The 18,281-nt window shown below is 36.0% G+C and overlaps 1 protein-coding gene and 1 long non-coding RNA gene across 7 annotated transcripts; both read left to right on the plus strand.

Annotated features, from left to right (window-relative positions):
* The first annotated feature begins 666 nt into the window (after positions 1–666).
* On the plus strand, positions 667–2,866 carry LOC132602467 (cytochrome P450 78A7-like). The gene is made up of 2 exons (XM_060315309.1): positions 667–1,650; positions 2,212–2,866. The coding sequence occupies exons 1-2, from the start codon at positions 667–669 to the stop codon at positions 2,836–2,838; spliced, it is 1,611 nt and encodes a 536-aa protein (XP_060171292.1). The 3' UTR covers positions 2,839–2,866.
* Positions 2,867–8,572: 5,706 nt separating this feature from the next.
* LOC132602468 (uncharacterized) lies at positions 8,573–14,326 on the plus strand. 6 transcript variants are annotated; one of them, XR_009567792.1, is made up of 5 exons: positions 8,573–9,011; positions 10,177–10,218; positions 11,304–11,425; positions 13,169–13,226; positions 14,042–14,326. It is a non-coding gene; the product is annotated as an uncharacterized LOC132602468 (long non-coding RNA). The 6 variants fall into 6 exon arrangements; XR_009567793.1 differs by having other exon boundaries at positions 13,173–13,226; XR_009567790.1 differs by lacking the exon at positions 13,169–13,226.
* The last annotated feature ends 3,955 nt before the right edge of the window (positions 14,327–18,281 follow it).

An 18,281-nucleotide genomic window follows, 5' to 3' on the forward strand; every position in this document is an offset into this window, starting at 1 on the left:
AAATTTTGTCCATATAAGGCTGTTGGAGATAACTTGGTTATTAAGAGAAAGGTTTATCTCCATGAGGAGTTTAAGGTATTAGTTGGAAAAATTCGGAGGAAGGCGTCAAACAAATGAATTTTCTAATTTTAATTAACATCTAGACGGTGGTTGCCACGTGTCGGCTTTATGATCACTTAATCTCTAATATTGGATTATCTTAGTCGTAACAAATTTTTTATATGGGGAAAAGAAGAAAAAGATAAATATTGAGAACACCGATTTCAAAGACGTATTAAGTAGATACAATCATATACTATAATAGTATTTTTGTAACTCATCAAATAAATATATGTAATTACAAATAATATTATCTAATATTTTTTACTATGATTGAGATTGTTTGAGAATAACGTGTAACTGCAAGTGCACATTTATAGAGACTAGTATTATATATATGTATAACATGATAGTGTGAACGTAGGTAGATTTCACTCTTATTGCACGTAACCCTAGAAGTTGCATTGCCTTTTTGTTATATCAATGTACCTCCTACTTGTACACAAGCTGCCTATTTAAGGACCAAGTTCCCTCCCTCTTTCACCACACTTCCTCAGTATTACACGCAAAAAAACACAAAATATCATACTCCTTACATCTTTCTCTACACCAAAATCATTCCCAATCATGTCTTTCACCTCAAGTTATGATGATTTCACTTGGTGGATGTTTACTTTACCAGCTATTCTTGAAACCCAAAACTGTCTTAACCTATTGATTCCAACCTTTGTTGTCTTTATGGTAATTACCATTTTCACTTGGGCTTTTACTGCCGGCGGCTCGGCTTGGAAAAATGGGCTGAACTCTATGGGCCGGGTTCCAATTCCTGGGCCCAAAGGCATTCCTATTTTCGGCAGCTTATTCAGCTTGAGCCACGGCTTGGCTCACCGCACTCTCGCTTTTACAGCTTCGGCTTATGGTGCCACTCAAGTCATGGCCTTTAGCTTGGGTTCAACCCGGGCTATTGTGTCATCTGACCCGACCATAGCCCGGGAAATCTTGACCTCCCCACATTTTGCTAACCGACCGGTCAAAGAGTCGGCTAAGCAGCTCATGTTTAGCCGAGCCATCGGATTCGCACCCAACGGAACATATTGGAGGCTCTTGAGGAAAATTGCCTCGTCACATCTCTTTGCTCCTAAGCGCATTTTAGCCCATGAGGTTGAAAGGCAACTAGAATGCAATTCAATGTTAGTTTCTATAGCCAATGAACAAACCTTGCATGGCTCAGTAACTATAAGGAAACACCTTCAAGCTGCTTCACTTAACAACATTATGGGGATAGTATTTGGGAAAAAGTATGAAATGATAGAAGAAAATAAAGAGGCCAAAGAGCTTCAAGAAATTGTGGCTGAAGGGTTTGAGTTATTGGGAGCTTTCAATTGGTGTGATCACTTGCCATGGTTGAAGTATTTCTATGATCCTTTTACCATCAAGGAACGTTGCGTAGCACTTGTCCCTCGTGTTGAAAACTTTGTTAAGAAGTTGATTCAGGAGCACAAAAATGAAAATTCCAAAAAGATTTCGGAAGCTTGTGATTTTGTTGATGTTTTGCTGGCTTTAAGTGGTGAAGAGAAGCTTCATGAGGATGATATGGTGGCTGTTTTATGGGTTAGTATATATTACTCTCTTTTTTTAAGCTTTGTCTAACTGATTCATAAGAAGTTAGGACTTTTTGAATTGAGTTAATGCTTTATGCATGGGAGGTCTAAAAATAATCGACACTGTTAATTATGTTACTTATAATAAGGTATAATAACTGACTTGTTATGATAGATTAAACTAATTAATGTAATACAGTATTTACACTATCGGATATATAAACTAAACTCTCTCTTTGATTTCTCTTAGAAGTGAGCTGATAGTAACCTTATTAGTATATTTTTTAGAAACCTTTCACTTTCAAGACCGTTAAACTTTTAGAGCACGTCTTTAACTTACATAGTTGGTAAGAGTGTAAGTCATATCTACTACTGTCAGTAAAAAATTCTTATACTACGTATTACTTTCTATTTTATAAGATAACCAATTAATGTGTATAGAAAATCATCTGCAGTTTCCTTTAAAGTCATATGATGAAGTAAATTGTTTTTTACTGTCAATGTGCAAAACTTATACTCTTATATATTTCAATGTTTATCTTATTAGTACTCACATTTTTTGTCTTTGCAGGAAATGATCTTTCGTGGGACCGATACAACTGCACTACTAACAGAATGGGTCATGGCAGAACTAGTTCTGAACCAAGAAATCCAAGCAAAACTTCACAATGAGCTAGAAACTATACCAGGAAAAAATGAAAATGTAACAGATGCCCACATTGCCAAATTGCCCTATCTTCAAGCAGTAATAAAGGAAACTTTACGACTACATCCTCCGGGCCCACTATTATCCTGGGCCCGGCTATCCATGTCCGACGTCCACCTCAGCAACGGCATGATTATTCCATCCAACACGACCGCGATGATCAACATGTGGTCTATCACACATGACCCTAACGTGTGGGAGAACCCGTCCGTGTTTAAGCCTGAGAGGTTTTTGAAATCCTCTGGAGGGATGGATTTTGATGTGAGGGGTAATGATTTAAGGCTAGCGCCTTTCGGAGCAGGACGGAGAGTTTGCCCCGGGAAGAATTTAGGGTTTGTCACGGTGAGTCTATGGGTGGCTAAGTTGGTGCAAAAATTTATTTGGGTTGAAAATGAGAGTCACCCTGTTGATCTTGGTGAAGTGTTGAAGCTTTCATGTGAAATGAAACAGCCACTTTCAGCTAAGGCTGTTCCAAGAAATCTTGATCATTAGGGTTTTGATTCCTAATCTAACAATGGAGATATCTGAAGCACTATACACATCGTCAGTGTAAATCATTTTACACAATCAGGTTATATTAACCAGTGGTAGGCAGGTAGCATATCTTATTTTTGAGATTTCAAATCTCACATTTTAAGAAGGCTTACTTGTAGATATCATTTAGATTACCTGATAGTTAAAAAAAGAAAAACACATTGACGGTGTATAAGACTTAAAGTCATATCTATATACAATAATATTCAAATAAAGATATATAAGTATATATGTATACTATTTCTAGCTAAGTATGTAAGGTAAAAATAAAGTTGTTGGATGATTCTAAGATAGTGACTAATGTAAGCAGTCTCTTTAATTAGTTTCTTTGTTCGACAATGGTGTTGTTTCAATGTGTGCCTTTTTTTTCTTGTGTAACTGTGTGAATGATGAATTGGAAAAGTATCAATAAATAAAAATTATACTATAGTATGTATTAACATGGCTGGCAGTTGTGCTCTTTTACTACTGTTTTACCCTTTTCCTTTGAGGGGTATTTGTTTATCTTCCTTCATCCTGTTTTCCTTCGAATTCTTGTTTCTCGGAGAGTAGAATTAATATATTAAGCTAAATATTGATCGTACAGATAGTTAATTATGCTTCTCTAAGAATCAACAAAGTTGCCAAATTGGTCAAACTATTACAAACATCACTAGCGATAGATCTAGCTAGGATATGTGGTTCCAAATATATCCAACAAATCTAAGACTAGGCAATGTCCGACTTGTTAGCTAATTAGTAGGGATTCAAAGCTAGAAAAACAAATGTTCCTACTATTTTAGCTACCATATATATATATATTCTGAAATAATTGTTCAATTCAGTACTTTATTTATCGAGTCAATCTTTCTAGAGAAGACTTGTAAAAGATATCCCAAGCATGGTTTGTCGAGTCAATTTTCTTGGAGATGACTTGAAAAGAATATTCTAAGTATGACTGAGTTTAACTTGAAAATTAGAATGCGGAATTCACAATCTTTGGAAACTAAAATGAGTAGCCCATAGAATTCTCATTACCAGCAGAAAACATACATAGGATAAAGTCTATTTCCTTTTTAGATTAGACTGCTAAAAGGCGTGTTCTACAACCTTTATCCAAAATATCTTGTCCTACAAGTCTGTACGGACTTTTAAACAAGTATTTATAAGGGAATTTGTAACAAACATAGGATAGAGTTTATTTACTTTTCAAAGATAAAAACTTATTCCACGACCTTTATAAATTCTTCAAACGGATAAGGGCCAAAATTGCTCATGATTTATTGGGTTTGGTCTAAAATGTCCTCCGTTAATCTAATGGACTCTGAATACCCCTTCTGTTATCTTATAGTTCAAATATACCTCTGAATAATTAAAATGTCCAAATATACCTCTCGTACTAATGGTGGAAGAGACATCGGGGTATATTTAAACCTTTTTAATTATTTAGAGGTATATATTTAGATCATTTCAATTCTTCAAGGGGTAAGGAAGACCAATATTAAATTGAGATCAAAGAATAAATAAAGACAATTTACTTATATTATCTTTTTAGTTAATGTTTTCTAAAGGGACGTATTATAGACAAACATGACAAGTAAAACGGATCGGAAGGAGTGTTTAACTGTACGTTATGAATAACTTATGATGAATAACAGAAAAATATTAAGTAATTCAGCAGACTCTATCATTTGAACTTTGAAATCTAAAATCCAGTTGAGACTAAAGAAGTCAGAATATTCAATGAGATTCCCGCAATATATATACATTCTTTTTTTCTTCGAAGCGTGTAATATACCTCAGAAGTAGGCAAAAAGATAATAAATCAAATACCTCAGTCTTTTGTTGGAAATTTGAGTCATGAAAAGTAGTAGTAGTTTATATGCTTTTTTCGCAAACTTTAGTAGTTTATATGCTTTTTTCGCAAACTTTTGCAACAAAAGAAAGTTACTAGTACTATAAGAATACATTGTTAATTGCTCAATTGAGACTTTGAGAGTGATATTATCAGTTTAGTCAACGAATAGTACAGATGAATTATTGGAAACATAAAACGCATAAAACGCATACGGTTTGTTTGATTTATTGGAAACAACTCAGAAAATTAGTTGTTTAATTAATTATTCAACATCCTCTAATATTTACAAAGGAAGGAGCTAGAAGGAGGTTTTTTGAATATTATGTTGTCTATGAGGCAGATCCACTCATGTTTGTCAGGGATTCTAACATGACGGCCAAATTAGGAGCTATTTTTATCAGAAATATTATGTTACTAGAATGAAATAGGAAATAGTAATGCATAATTACTTATTAATATAGTATTTTTTCCTAACCAAAAATTTACTAATACATTAACCCTTGTAATATTTGGCAGCTAGGATGCTTTCCCTATTATTTTCAAGGTTCTACTTTCAACTTAAAAACCAAAATACTGGTGTAAAGTTTCGTGCTCTACAATTCACAATAACGCTTACAAAAGAAAAGCAATATATTACCTATAATTCGTAAGTGTGTTTGAATTGAACAAATTATAATATTCAAAACACAAACAGATAAGTACTCTTTGAATGGAATTTTTTCAAACTTCAACAACCGTATCTGAACTTGCTGACCAAGTGACATGTTCTTGACCTACTAACTACCATTTCGAATTAACAATATTAGTATAATGCACTAAAAAGGCGGAAGAACTTATATAATTTTGAACATCAAAAGTTGGGAATTATTGCTAGAGAATCTACAAAGATTGATGTTAGACTATAAGTTGACACACCTTTTGGTTTTTTAATTTTCATGTTGTCAAAAAGTTGAACAATACATTTTTCATGTTGATTATTGAAGTAATTCTTTCAAAAATAAAAAATAACCGATAAGAAGTAGCAGAGGGCCGAGGTATCATTTTTCTCCATTAAAGAAAAACGTAAAAAAGTTTTCTTTCTAAGAATAATATTATTTAACTAATTCTTCTTAAGTAATATATTTTCTTTAACATTGACTCATTAATTCGAGCCTAACAAAAAATTTTAAAAAAATTATCAATTAGATGAACGAACCAGTAAGATAGAGGGAGTGAATGAGCACCGACTATATGAATAAAAACAAAATCTCATATTATTTATACCAAAATATTAAATTGGTCGGCAAAGAAGAAATTGGTCTAAGATCTAAGTATGATCTTAGCTATTATTTGATAGGTGTCGGCTGATTGACCTGCATTTATGTTCTTTGTCTGGAATTTACCGGCAAATTAAAATTAATTTTGGATTCAACTTTAGGTATTTATAATTTAGGTATTTATAAATATTAAATTGATGACTAAGTAATGCTGGAGATTATTCTATATGTGTTTCAAATTAGTCAAAAGAAACGGTTGAAAAAAGAAAAAAGAAAAAAGAAAAAAGGCAGGAAGAACATTTTAAGAAGACTGCCGTTTGATTTGAAAAATACAGTATCATTAGTCATCGGCCATGCAAGAGTCAGCTAGCCATGTTGTTTTCCCCTTGTTTCTAGCATCTCGATGGTTACTTGTTGCAATTCGGTGTTTTTTTAACCAATAGATGACTTTATTGTATTAATGCATAAACTGTCTCAAAGAGTTAAAAGATGCAGCAGCAACATCAGTCATGATTCAACTAGGGAAAATAAAAACTCAAATTACCTGTTGTAACAACGAAATAGAAAATTTGGCTAGATTATGCTCTAGCATATTTCAAGATCTAGGAACATATACAACATGTACATCATCAACGAAATTCATAAGCTTCCAGATATCTTCACAGGTAGTTTGTATCTCCCATGAAGCTTCACTTCTTTTCCATATCATACCAACACAGTTTTTGCATCCGACGATAAGATGTGCACCTTTGACATCCATTTTCCTTAGTGTTTTCCAACGAATTGCTAGTGCTTTAGCGGTGATGGCTTTCCCAACAAATTGAATTGAGGTACCAAAGTCTTGAGGCAAATGACTACAACTATCCGTAGCCACCACTCCAATGCTTGCCATCTTTTTCTCCTTTTGTAAGGTAGCATCTGCAAACATAAGAATACCATCTTGTGCCACAATAATATTTTATTATTAGTACTCCCTCCAGATTAAAAAGAGTGTCCACTTAGTCATTTGACCCTTTAAGAAAATACTAACTCATAGAAAAAATAGGTAATTTGACTAAACTGTCTTTAATTAAAGAGGTATTGGGATTTGATCACATAACACTTAATAGGAGCAAATCTGAAAAAATAAAGTTAATTCTTTCTTAATTTGATAAGTGGACACTCTTTTTGACTCAAGAAAAAAAGGCTAAGTGTACACTTTTTTTAATCTGGAGGGAGTATAATCAGATACAAGCGTAGGAGACAAAGTAGTAAGCAAAGTGTTTTCGTATTCATGGAAATAAATAAAAAAATACCTTGTTCGCAATATCATTGAGTTCACAAATATTCCCATTAAAGCTCATTGAGTTTCCAGCCTTCCAAATTTGCCGCATGATAGAAACACTTTGATGAGTTATGATACCTTATGTTTTGATGATTTGACAAATCCTAAGGAACCAAATATCTTATGTGTTGCTATATTGACATGCTTCTTGAAGAAACAGATGCAATCAGTCTCACTACACAAGCTGCGGGATATGTTCATATATGAAGGACCAGATATATTTTCAGAGGGACCAGATGAGATCAGGTTCCCAGTAGGATATGTTCATATATGAAGGACCAGATACAGATTCAGAGGGACCAGATGAGATCAGGTCCCCAGCTATTGCTTGGTCAACTGTACAACTATAAAGAGACTGACCTTACAGCAGTGTAGTAGCAGAGCAACAGAGTTGTTATAGCCCATTCAAGAACAGATGAGGGACCAGGTTCCTCCAGATGAGAGACCAGGTCCCTGGAGCGTTGAAAAGTCAACTTTATAGTTGTAAAGTTGCTGACACTGTAGCAGTACAGTAGTGCAGCAGCAGAGGACCAGTATGGGTTGTCACCTTCTCACCCTCTTCCCTTTACATATACAACACCATGCTCAAATGAAGAAGCATTCTTGCACAAATCAAATTGCTCCATCCTAAGTGCAAGTCTCCGCCTCTCAAGGTGTTCCCCAAGAACAAAGCCTCAACAAGTGAAGGACCAGATTCATAACTGAAGATTCTTTAGTTCCTTAGGTTGTTAAGTCTTTATTCTTTTGTGCTAAATTGTAAACCTACTCTTCTCTAAAGGGAAGCTAGTTGTAGGTGTTCTAAATTCTTAAGGTTGCTTCCTCAAGCTCTTGAGTGGTACACTAGGCTAGAGTTAGTCTAGGTGTATTAGTTTGCTTGGCTAAGGGCAGTCAAGTGTGAAGGTTACGATTAGGCTATTGTAAGGGTGGGGAGTTATGGGAGTTAATTCCTAGCTTATAATCGGTTGTAATCTGAAGTTACTCAGTTAGTGGAGTTGAAATCCTACTGGAGTAGGTCGTGGTTTTTAATCCCTTGAGTAAGGAGTTTTCCACATAAAAATCTTATGTTATTCTCTTAGTGCACTATCTGAGAGAGCTGGTAGCAACCAGGTCTCTCTATATACTTTGTTTGGCGGACGCGTAACCTCTAACACACTTAATTTAGCAAGCTCAATAGAATCAGGATATTGATGAGCATTAACAAAAATATCATTCCACCATCTAGCAAAATCCATAGTACTCTCAATATTAGGCCAATTAATAGGACATATTCTGTAAACCAATTGTGCTTTAGGACATCTAAAAAGCATATGATCAATAGTTTTACTTTCCCTACCACAAACCTTACACACATCACAAGTATGTCTTAATCTTTTAGAAATGACATGATGAATAGGTGCAATTCTGTGTTCGAAATTTAATATTTGTTGTAAAATTACTAATATATAGAAATGGCAGTTGAGAAGGATGAACAGAGGCAAAATTGTAATTTTCATTTTAATTTTAGGGGCAAATTTGGAACTTAAATCACTTTGCTGCTGTGTATATGCGATTCTTCTTCCTCATTCACATAGATTTTAGAATCTACCAAGAGATCTATTTTCTGTCTCGCTTCTTCTTCTCCACTTCGGGCCTTCATACTGCTCTGCAATTCAGGTCATCGTCTTAATTTCTCTGCTTTGGTTCGAGTTTGTTTTCTCTATTGCCGTATTTCTGAGTTAGGATAAGTTTTTCTTCTTCTTTTTTCTGACTTTTCTCCACTCTCTCTTCTTTAATGTGTCCAATTTAATGGTATCTGTTTTCATTCTTTTTTGGATTCTTAGGTATGCATATGAGCAATTGTATCTGATTTGCACATGTATGTTTGAAAATAGAAATAGATACCTACTCCTATATGATTTTGGATATTTGATGGATCAAAATCCGTTCTTTTCTGGTAAGTAAGTCTAATTAGCTTTTTTTTTTTTTTTTTTTTTTAGTTTTCAGTGATGTTCTGTTTGTTCTCTTTGTTAATCGATGAGTGATGTTCATTTAATTGACTTTGCAAATCTGGTTGTGCGGGTGAATTTTCGAGGTTTATTGTTCACTTGAATAATGATCTGCCTCATATCATGTATGTTTCTTAGTTTTTTAGCAGTTGTTTCTGGGAAGCAAATTCTTTTCTTCTGCTTTTTTTATTTTCGGTCTTGCGAGTAATTTGGGTAATATAATATTCATGTTATGATTTAGTACTATAACATAATTAAGCACTGAATGCATATAAGGTATTTAATTATATACCTCATACAACTGAATTAATTTTCTTGGATGCTATTTTTACAGTCCTACAACATATTCACCTCTCATCAAATACATGTTTTTTCCACTTCTAATGAACAATATTGGTACGTATATGTGTGACACTTATGGTTGGCGTATTATGTTTGCTTGCATGTGTTTTTAAATTATAAAGTAATTGGAAAAGAAATGACCAAAGTCCAATACATTGCAGATTGAAGAGGCATGTTCGATTTACACCTTTAGTCTTTGACATAATATCTTTCTCTCAAAATTCACATGTATTTTCCCCATTAAAATTGGAATATGATATTTCGCTTATGCCTTTAGCAATGGAGACGGTTCAATTCAAGGAGACTGTTTGCCTGTGATTTTATCTATGTTAGTTATAGCTATAATGTTATTAGTGCATAAATATATGTAGTAGGAATTTCTTCGCAGCATTAGTTGTTCCCATCGTATGCAATGCTTTTTTTCTAATTTACTTTTGTGCAACATCAAGTTCTCATAAATGACTTTTAGTAGTTCCGCTTTACACATTCAAGGTGCTTGATCATATACGTGAAAATCACTAACAAATTATTGTTGGGTTTCTTTTTCAACAGATTTACCGAAACATTGTACTCTATCAATCAATAACTCAAAAGGTATGTTATTACTTCTGCCGGATAACATCAATCTCTATCATATATAGTTGTGTTAAAGAAATATGTTTCAAATGTATGTCATTTGTTCTCACTTGTTTTTCTGTTAGAGTAATTTACTATTGTCTTAACTTTATATTAACAAAAATAGATCTACAGTCTTGTTTCTAGATTATATTAACCTATAAAATTAATTTAACAAGCGTATAACCTGCTTGAAACAAGAATGTATGAAAGCAAAGATATTATGAATTTACTGCGGAACCCTTAAAGGGATGTCGACTGAGGAATTGTAATGAATTGAGGACGTTGTTCCTAAAGTGATCAAGTGTATGGATAAGTAGACCTCTTAACTTATTAAGAGTGCAAATGATTGCTCATTAGGTGTTGTCATCCCGGCTGAAGCCTATACCGGTATAGATTGAGTCTCTGATCCTGAAACATATGGAATTATGTATGTGAATGAGTTATATACATGAATATGTTACTTTGAATATTAAGGCCAAGGAATCTTAAGAGGTTTTAGGGGATATGAAGAACAAATAATGTCAAAATAGAAAGATGGAGTCTACTTCACCAGTTTTGTTTCCAGAAAACTGATTTGCTCAGTTCTCTTATGTTTGGTTGAATATTCCAATCATTTACTTTTTTATCTCTCTTCAATAGGTAAATGTAATACAAATCCTGCACCAAATATAGTGTGGCATGTTTCCTTTGGCTTGATAACTTTTACTAACAATATCAAATCTCTTACATGTAACTGTTGTATCTTAGGGTCAGTAAGGCATTCCTAAATTCAGGTGTTTAATTCTTTATACTATTGAATCTAAAGAATAAGCTTCCACTTCCTTAAGTGAAACTTTCTTCCTACTTTGTGATTGCAACCAAGTTTCGGCTTGGTATCATTATACATTACTTTAACCTGGTAACACATAGCTACTAGAATACTTATGCTCATCTTTAATATATGAATTTGTGTTAAATAATTTCTCTTTCAATTTATTTTAGGCAATAGTAGATATCATTCATGGCTTCTTCTATCGTCATATAGACAATGGCACACCTAAACCATCATATACATAGTGTAGGGTATTTCTTAAGGCTCTGGCAGGACAGCAAGCCGAAAACATCGACCCCAAGATAGTAAAATGGAAGTTGCTGCAAGATGAATGACACTTCAGAACATGTCTCTACATGTATCCCTCCCGAGGTAAAGCTTCTTAGGCTTCATCGTCCAATCATAGTTGTTATATTATTCTTGAGGAAATAGCTATGAAAACACAGCCTCATAGATTAAGAAAAGAACTTTATCAGACAATTGAATTTGTTTGATCTCGAGGTATTATGTTATCCTATTTTTGAACTAGCAATTTAGTGATTTTCAGCTTGGAAGTTATGTGATACCTCCCAGCCGCCATTCATTTTATGTTTTGTAACATGTGTGTATATTTTGTAATGTATATTCAGAATTAACTGATGATTTGCTAATATGAGTTATAGGTGTATTTACGTCTTAAGATGTAGATTTGTACAAACTATTTAGTAAAAGCATTGGGTTGGTAGTTCTGCTTCTAATGATTAATGGGAAAATAGTCTATTTTATGTTCTTTACTGTTACACTTCGGAAAAATTTCATGTCATTGTGCAGTGAATAGGCCAACGTAAGTTAAGGTGTATATGATGGCCCTACTAGTAAGGAGGGATACTTGATGATTCTAATTAAAATTCCAAAGACATTTGAGGGGGAAAAAAAGAGAGAAGAAAGCTTGTTGAGGAAAGTTAAGGTAGAGAATATCAAACACAGTGTCCCAGCAGGTATCCCTGATGATTTACGGGGTTAGAAGTCGAACAAATCGAATCGATGCGATCTGAATGGATTCAGGAAAAGCTGCAGACACCAGTCAGTGTCGACGGGCCGTCAACATGTCGACGGACCTTCACTGTGCACCGTCAATACATTTCTGCAGACTGAGACCTGCAGGGGCAAGTTGACGGTCGACCCGTCGACATGTCGACGGACCTTCACTGTGCACCGTCAATACATTTCTGCAGACTGAGACCTGCAGGGGCAAGTTGACGGACCGTCGACACGTCGATGGGACAGTCGACCCGACCGTCAACATGTTTCTACAATCAGAGATTCTCAGGTGTAAGTCGACGGACCGTCGACAGGTCATCGAACCGCTTTTCTGGAACTTTCCAGTTTCAGCTATAAATAGATAAGCCATGCTCCAAATTTCAGATTTCATTCTCTCTCCAAGTCTTGAAGCTTCTAGAAAAAATTCTCTCATCATATCATCATATATCCAAGGGAAATTAAGGAGTAAACATCAAGAATTAGTAGAATCAAGTGCAAGAATACTCTCTAGGGTTTGTGAAAACCAAGAATCTCTTTGGTGTTGAAGTGGAGTTTTCTCCAAGTGAAATATTTACATTCAAAACCCAATCCTACATCATCAAAGGTAAGTTTTATGTTCAATTCATGTTATTAAGAATATTGAGAGGTTAAAAATGTTATTAAGAATATTGAGAGGTTAAAAGACTTGGATTATGGAAGGGAGGAGAATATGGAGTACAAATATGGAAATAGTGATACTCTTGAATAATGACTTGACTTGAATAATAGTTCTTGATGTGTTATGAGTACAATGTTGTGTTGAATAATACAAATGATATTAAAGGAGTATTATATGAGAATGAATATGAAGTTGTATTATAGGTATGGTTATGGATGATTTTGAAGGAAGATTTAAGAAGAAAAAATGTTTAATTGAAGAATTTATTAATTGTGTTATCGTGGGTGTTCCTATTGATGTTTGAGGGTTATCTTATTTTATGGAAGAAGTTGTCGAAACAAAGGAAATGTCGCCAAATTTTCATTAACTCTTAGTTGCTTTAGCTTAAGCTTAAGTATGTTTCCGGTTGTCTAATCTTAGTACAAATTCCGTTGAAGGTAGAATCGCGAGCTCGAAAGGCAAGCAAGTAGACAATAAAGTTAAAAAGATATAAAGGTATGTAAGGCTAGCCTTTCCTTCATAGGAATGATTCTTATATATTGTGATTGCTTTCCGGTAATTCCCATGACCTTTTTACATCCCAAAAGATGAAAGTTAAAGATTCTTAACAGCTCCTTATGAGATAAAGAAGAGATATGTCCATGGTAATGATGATGATGAATCTATGTCTAGAGATCCTAAAACTTATGATATGATATTATTATGAAGCTAGTGGTCTTTACATGATTTCTTGATCTAATTCATTGTTGCTAGTCTCACCTTATAATGCTAATTCCTTCAAGGTATGATATGATGATCATGATTACTCCATAATGGAATCAGGGGTTCTCGACCTTACGTCACCCCGCTAGAGTTGTAGCTTTCACTTGAGTTCTTATGCAAGTCTTATGATAAGTATATAATGATGAGATTACACTGTGCCTATATGGCTGGGCAGACACCGCTAAGGCGGGCGCCAAATACACCATGTCTAGATGTCATGGGCAAACACCACTAGTAGGTGGCATGAGATGTTTACCCCGGACGCGGGCTAATGATGATCACACCGTACCTACATGGTCGGGCAGTTTATATATATATATATATATATATATATATATATATATATATATATACACACATGATATGATGATGCTTATATAAGAGCTAACATGCATGATTCCGCCTTAAGAGGCAAGCAGTTACAGTTATATTTTCTTTTTATGTTTTCTATATTCCCTTGTTATGTTACCATGTATGCCTTACATACTCAGTACATTGTTCGTACTGACAACTTTTTCTTTTTATGGACGCTGTGTTCATACCCACAGGTAGACAGGGAGACAGCACAGACGCTTAGGAGCTTAATCAGGAATTGCACGGGAGCACTCCACTACTTCGGAGGTGCAGCCTATTAGTTATTCTTTTGTGTACATATATGGGGCACGACGGGGTCCAGTCCCGTCTTTATGATTTCAGCATTTCAGTTAGAGGCTCGTAGATACTTATGTGTGGGTTGTAGATGTTATGTGACTTCTCTATTGTATATTATGTTCATACATATGTTTTGGGAGATTGTTTCACGATAGGTTGGTATTGAGAATGATGTATGCCCGGGTGGAGCATGATAGTCAACATGATAAGCGGTGCTTGGTAGCCAGCTTCGGGTAACCGTCATGGCCCTAGTTGAGTCGTGAAAAAAGTGGTATCAGAGCAGTTTTGTCCTAATGTGGGTCTACGAGTCATGTTCAGCAGATTCTTATTTATGGGTGTGAAGCGCGCCACACTTATAAGTAAGAGGCTACAGGGCATTTAGGAAAAAAATGACCGTCTTTCTTCTTATAAGATCGTGCGATAGAGTTATGTTATAAAATTTTCTTTTCCCTGATTGTGCGTTATGATTTCAGCGATGCCGGTAAAGAGGAAAGCCACAGCCGCCCAGAAAGGGAATGCCACGACAGCAGGGGGGATGGAAAGGGAGCCACCAACGAATATAGAAGAAGGCAAATCCCATAATGAGGCCCATCACATACCTCCCACACTCAGCGTATTCTAGAAGAACAAAAAGGTGCTTCTACTCCAGCTCTTATGCCTCCAGTCTCTCCACCGGGTGCTTCGGGTCAATAGATGACCGAGGTCATTCAGTTGTTGATACAGCTAGTTACCGCCCAGGCTCAGCGGCAGAGTGCAGGTCCGGGTGACAGAGCTACTAGTGCTAGAGCCCGTGATTTTATGAGTTTGAACCCACCGAAATTTTTCGGGTCAAAGCCGGATGAAGACCCGCAAGGTTTTATAGACGAGATGTTGAGCACGCTGAGGATTATACATGCTTCCGATACTGAGTTAGTGGAGTTAGCATCTTATAGATTGCGGGATGTCTCCGTTCTATGGTATAACAATTAGATAGCCTCAAAGAAGGAAAATGCACTGCTGGTGCTAGTAGTGAGTATAGAGGGGGTCAGCGACAATAATATTCCAGATATTCGGGCCAGTTCGCTACTAGTGCACCTCCTCAATTTACGGGCAGAATATTTGATCGCCCCATTTATTCTGGTCCGGGTCAGGGTTCGAGGGTCTCAGGTCCCCAGTTTGGAAGTGATCCTAGTCAGAGGAGACCACCGGTTCCATGATACAGTCAATGCGGTAGATTACATTCAGGCCAGTGTCGCCGAGGATCAGATGCTTGTTATGCCTGTGGTCAGGTTGGGCATATGATGCATGATTGTCCATCGATGGACGGTAGAGATGGGGCTCAGCCCACAGGATTAGTAGCTGGTTCTTCTTCATCCGTGCGCCCGGTAGGGCAGACTCCCCCGACTTCAGCAGGCTGTGGCAGAGGCCGAGGGGGAGCTCCCAGTCCGAGTGGCCCTCAACAGCCCGTTTTATGCTCTAGGCGGACGCCAAGCTCTTGAGTCCTCCCCAGATGGGGTCACAGGTATATTGATCATATTCTCTCATGATGTTTATGCCTTAATTGATCCGGGTTTCACGTTGTCTTATATCACTCCTTATATTGTTGGTCGTATTGGGGTTAAACCCGAGCCAATTAAATCTTTTGAGGTATCTACTTCGGTTGGTGATCCAATAATAGCTAGACAAGTATACAAATATTGTGTAGTTGTGGTATGTGATCGCCAGACTACAACTGATTTGATTGAACCAGAAATGATGGATTTTGATGTAATCATGGGCATGAATTGGTTGGCCTTGTGCTATGCTAATGTGGATTGTAGAACGAAAATAGTTCGATTCCAATTTCCAGGCGAACCAATGCTGGAATGGAAGGGTAACACAGCATCCCCAAGAGGCAGGTTTATTTCCTACCTTAAGGCAAGGAAGATGATCGCCAAAGGCTATATTTATCATTTAGTCCGGGTTCATGACACCGAAGTAAAGCTACCGACCCTCCAATCTGTTCCGGTAGTAAATGAGTTCCCAGATGTATTTCCAGATGAACTTTCAGGCCTTCCACTGGAACGGGAGATTGATTTCCCTATCGATGTGTTACCGGATACCAAACCTATATCTATTTCTCCTTATAGAATGGCTCCTGCAGAGCTAAAGGAGTTAACGACACAACTGAAGGATCTGCTTGAGAAAGGGTTCATTAGACCCAGTTCATCGCCATGGGGAGCCCCTGTCTTATTCGTAAGAAAGAAAGATGGGCATCGATTATAGGTAATTGAACAGGGTGACGATAAAGAATAAATATCCTCTTTTGAGAATCGATAATTTGTTTGATCAATTACAGGGTGCCAAATGGTTTTTCAAGATAGATCTGAGGTCAGGTTATCATTAAGTGAGAGTTAGAGAAAAAGACATTCCGAAGACAGCTTTCAGAACCAGATATGTTCATTATGAATTTCGAGTGATATCATTTGGGCTGACTAACGCTCCAGCAGTGTTTATGAATTTGATGAATAGTGTGTTCAGACCTTTCTTAGATCTATTTGTGATAGTGTTCATTGATGACATTCTGATATATTCTCGGACTAAAGCAGAAGATGCAGATCATTTGCATACCGTCCTCATAATTCTTCGGGCTCGTGAATTGTATGCTACATTTTTGAAATGCGAATTCTGGCTGAATTCAATAACTTTTCTGGGCCATATCATTTCAGCTGACGGCATTCGAGTTGATACTCAGAAAATTGAGGCTGTGAAGACTTGACTAAGGCCTACAACGCCAACATAAGTTCATAGCTTCTTGGGATTAGCAGGCTATTATAGAAGATTTGTGGAAGGATTTTCTTCTATTTTAGCGCCATTAACGAAGCTAACTCAGAAATCAGCAAAATTTCAGTGGATCGATGCTTGTGAACGTAGTTTCCAGGAATTGAAGGACAAATTAACTTCAACCCCAGTCCTGACACTTCCAGAAGGACCGGATGGTTACGTTGTTTATTGTGATGCCTCCGGTGTTGGGTTGAGCTGTGTGTTGATGCAGCACGGTAAAGTCATCGCCTATGCTTCCCTGCAGTTGCGGAAACATGAGAAGAATTATCCAACTCATGATCTCGAATTGGCTGCGGTTATTCATGCACTAAAGATGTGGAGACATTACTTGTACGGTGTTCATGTTGACATTTACACGGATCACAAAAGTCTCCGATATGTCTTCAAGCAAAAGGAGTTGAATCTTAGGCAGAGGTTGTGATTAGAGCTACTGAAAGACTATGATGTAAGTATATTATATCATCCGGAAAAAGCGAATGTGGTGGCTAATGCATTTAGCCACAAATCAATGGGTAGTCTATGCGATGTCCAGCCAGCGAAGAAAGAATTAGTCCATGAACTCCACCAGCTAGCTAGCCTAGGAGTTCAATTAATGGACTCGGGCGATATTATACCCCATTTCAAACGGGTTAAAGTGGGAGTACAACATATTGGTGATTCCTATTTTGTTTATTTTAAGGAGTCGCCACCTAATTGATTTTAAGGTGAATTAGAACACCTAATTTATTAACTAAGGTAAAAACCTAACTAAACCTCTGTTAATGGTCTGCTCAATTAGCGTGATTCTAGGTAAGGGTTCTAGATTATCCTAAAGGGAAGGGGTTAGACATCCTCTAGGATCCGCTAACTACGGTTATCCGGCCAAACTTAGGTTAATTAATTAAGGCTAAATATAGTGTTTAAATTTTAAAATGACTTGCAAATATTGCTAAAGTTTTAAAGGAAAATAATGTTAGTTAAAATAAGATTTATAGAAAATAGAAGATCTTTAAGGGGCTATTTTAAAATAAGACTTATAAAGGTTGTTAAGGAAGAGTATACCAATGCTATTTAAATAAGACTTGTAGAATAATTTGCACAAAAAAGAGACTTCAAATGCTATTTAAAATAAACTATAAATATTGCTATACTTTAAATAATAATGTCATTTTAAAAATGAGACTTGCAAAATATAATGATTTGCATATAAATAGAAGCTTTTAAGAGAAGATCTAGCCAATTTAAACTTGAAATAAAATTACATTATATGTAGAAAATCTAGACTTATTTTATAAATAGAATGCAAAAGGTGATAGAGTTTTCTTTCTTTTTTTACCAATTTTGTTTAACTATATT

This window comes from Lycium barbarum, chromosome 7 (genome assembly GCF_019175385.1).
Source record: "Lycium barbarum isolate Lr01 chromosome 7, ASM1917538v2, whole genome shotgun sequence".
In the NCBI taxonomy this organism is placed as follows: Eukaryota; Viridiplantae; Streptophyta; class Magnoliopsida; order Solanales; family Solanaceae; genus Lycium; species Lycium barbarum.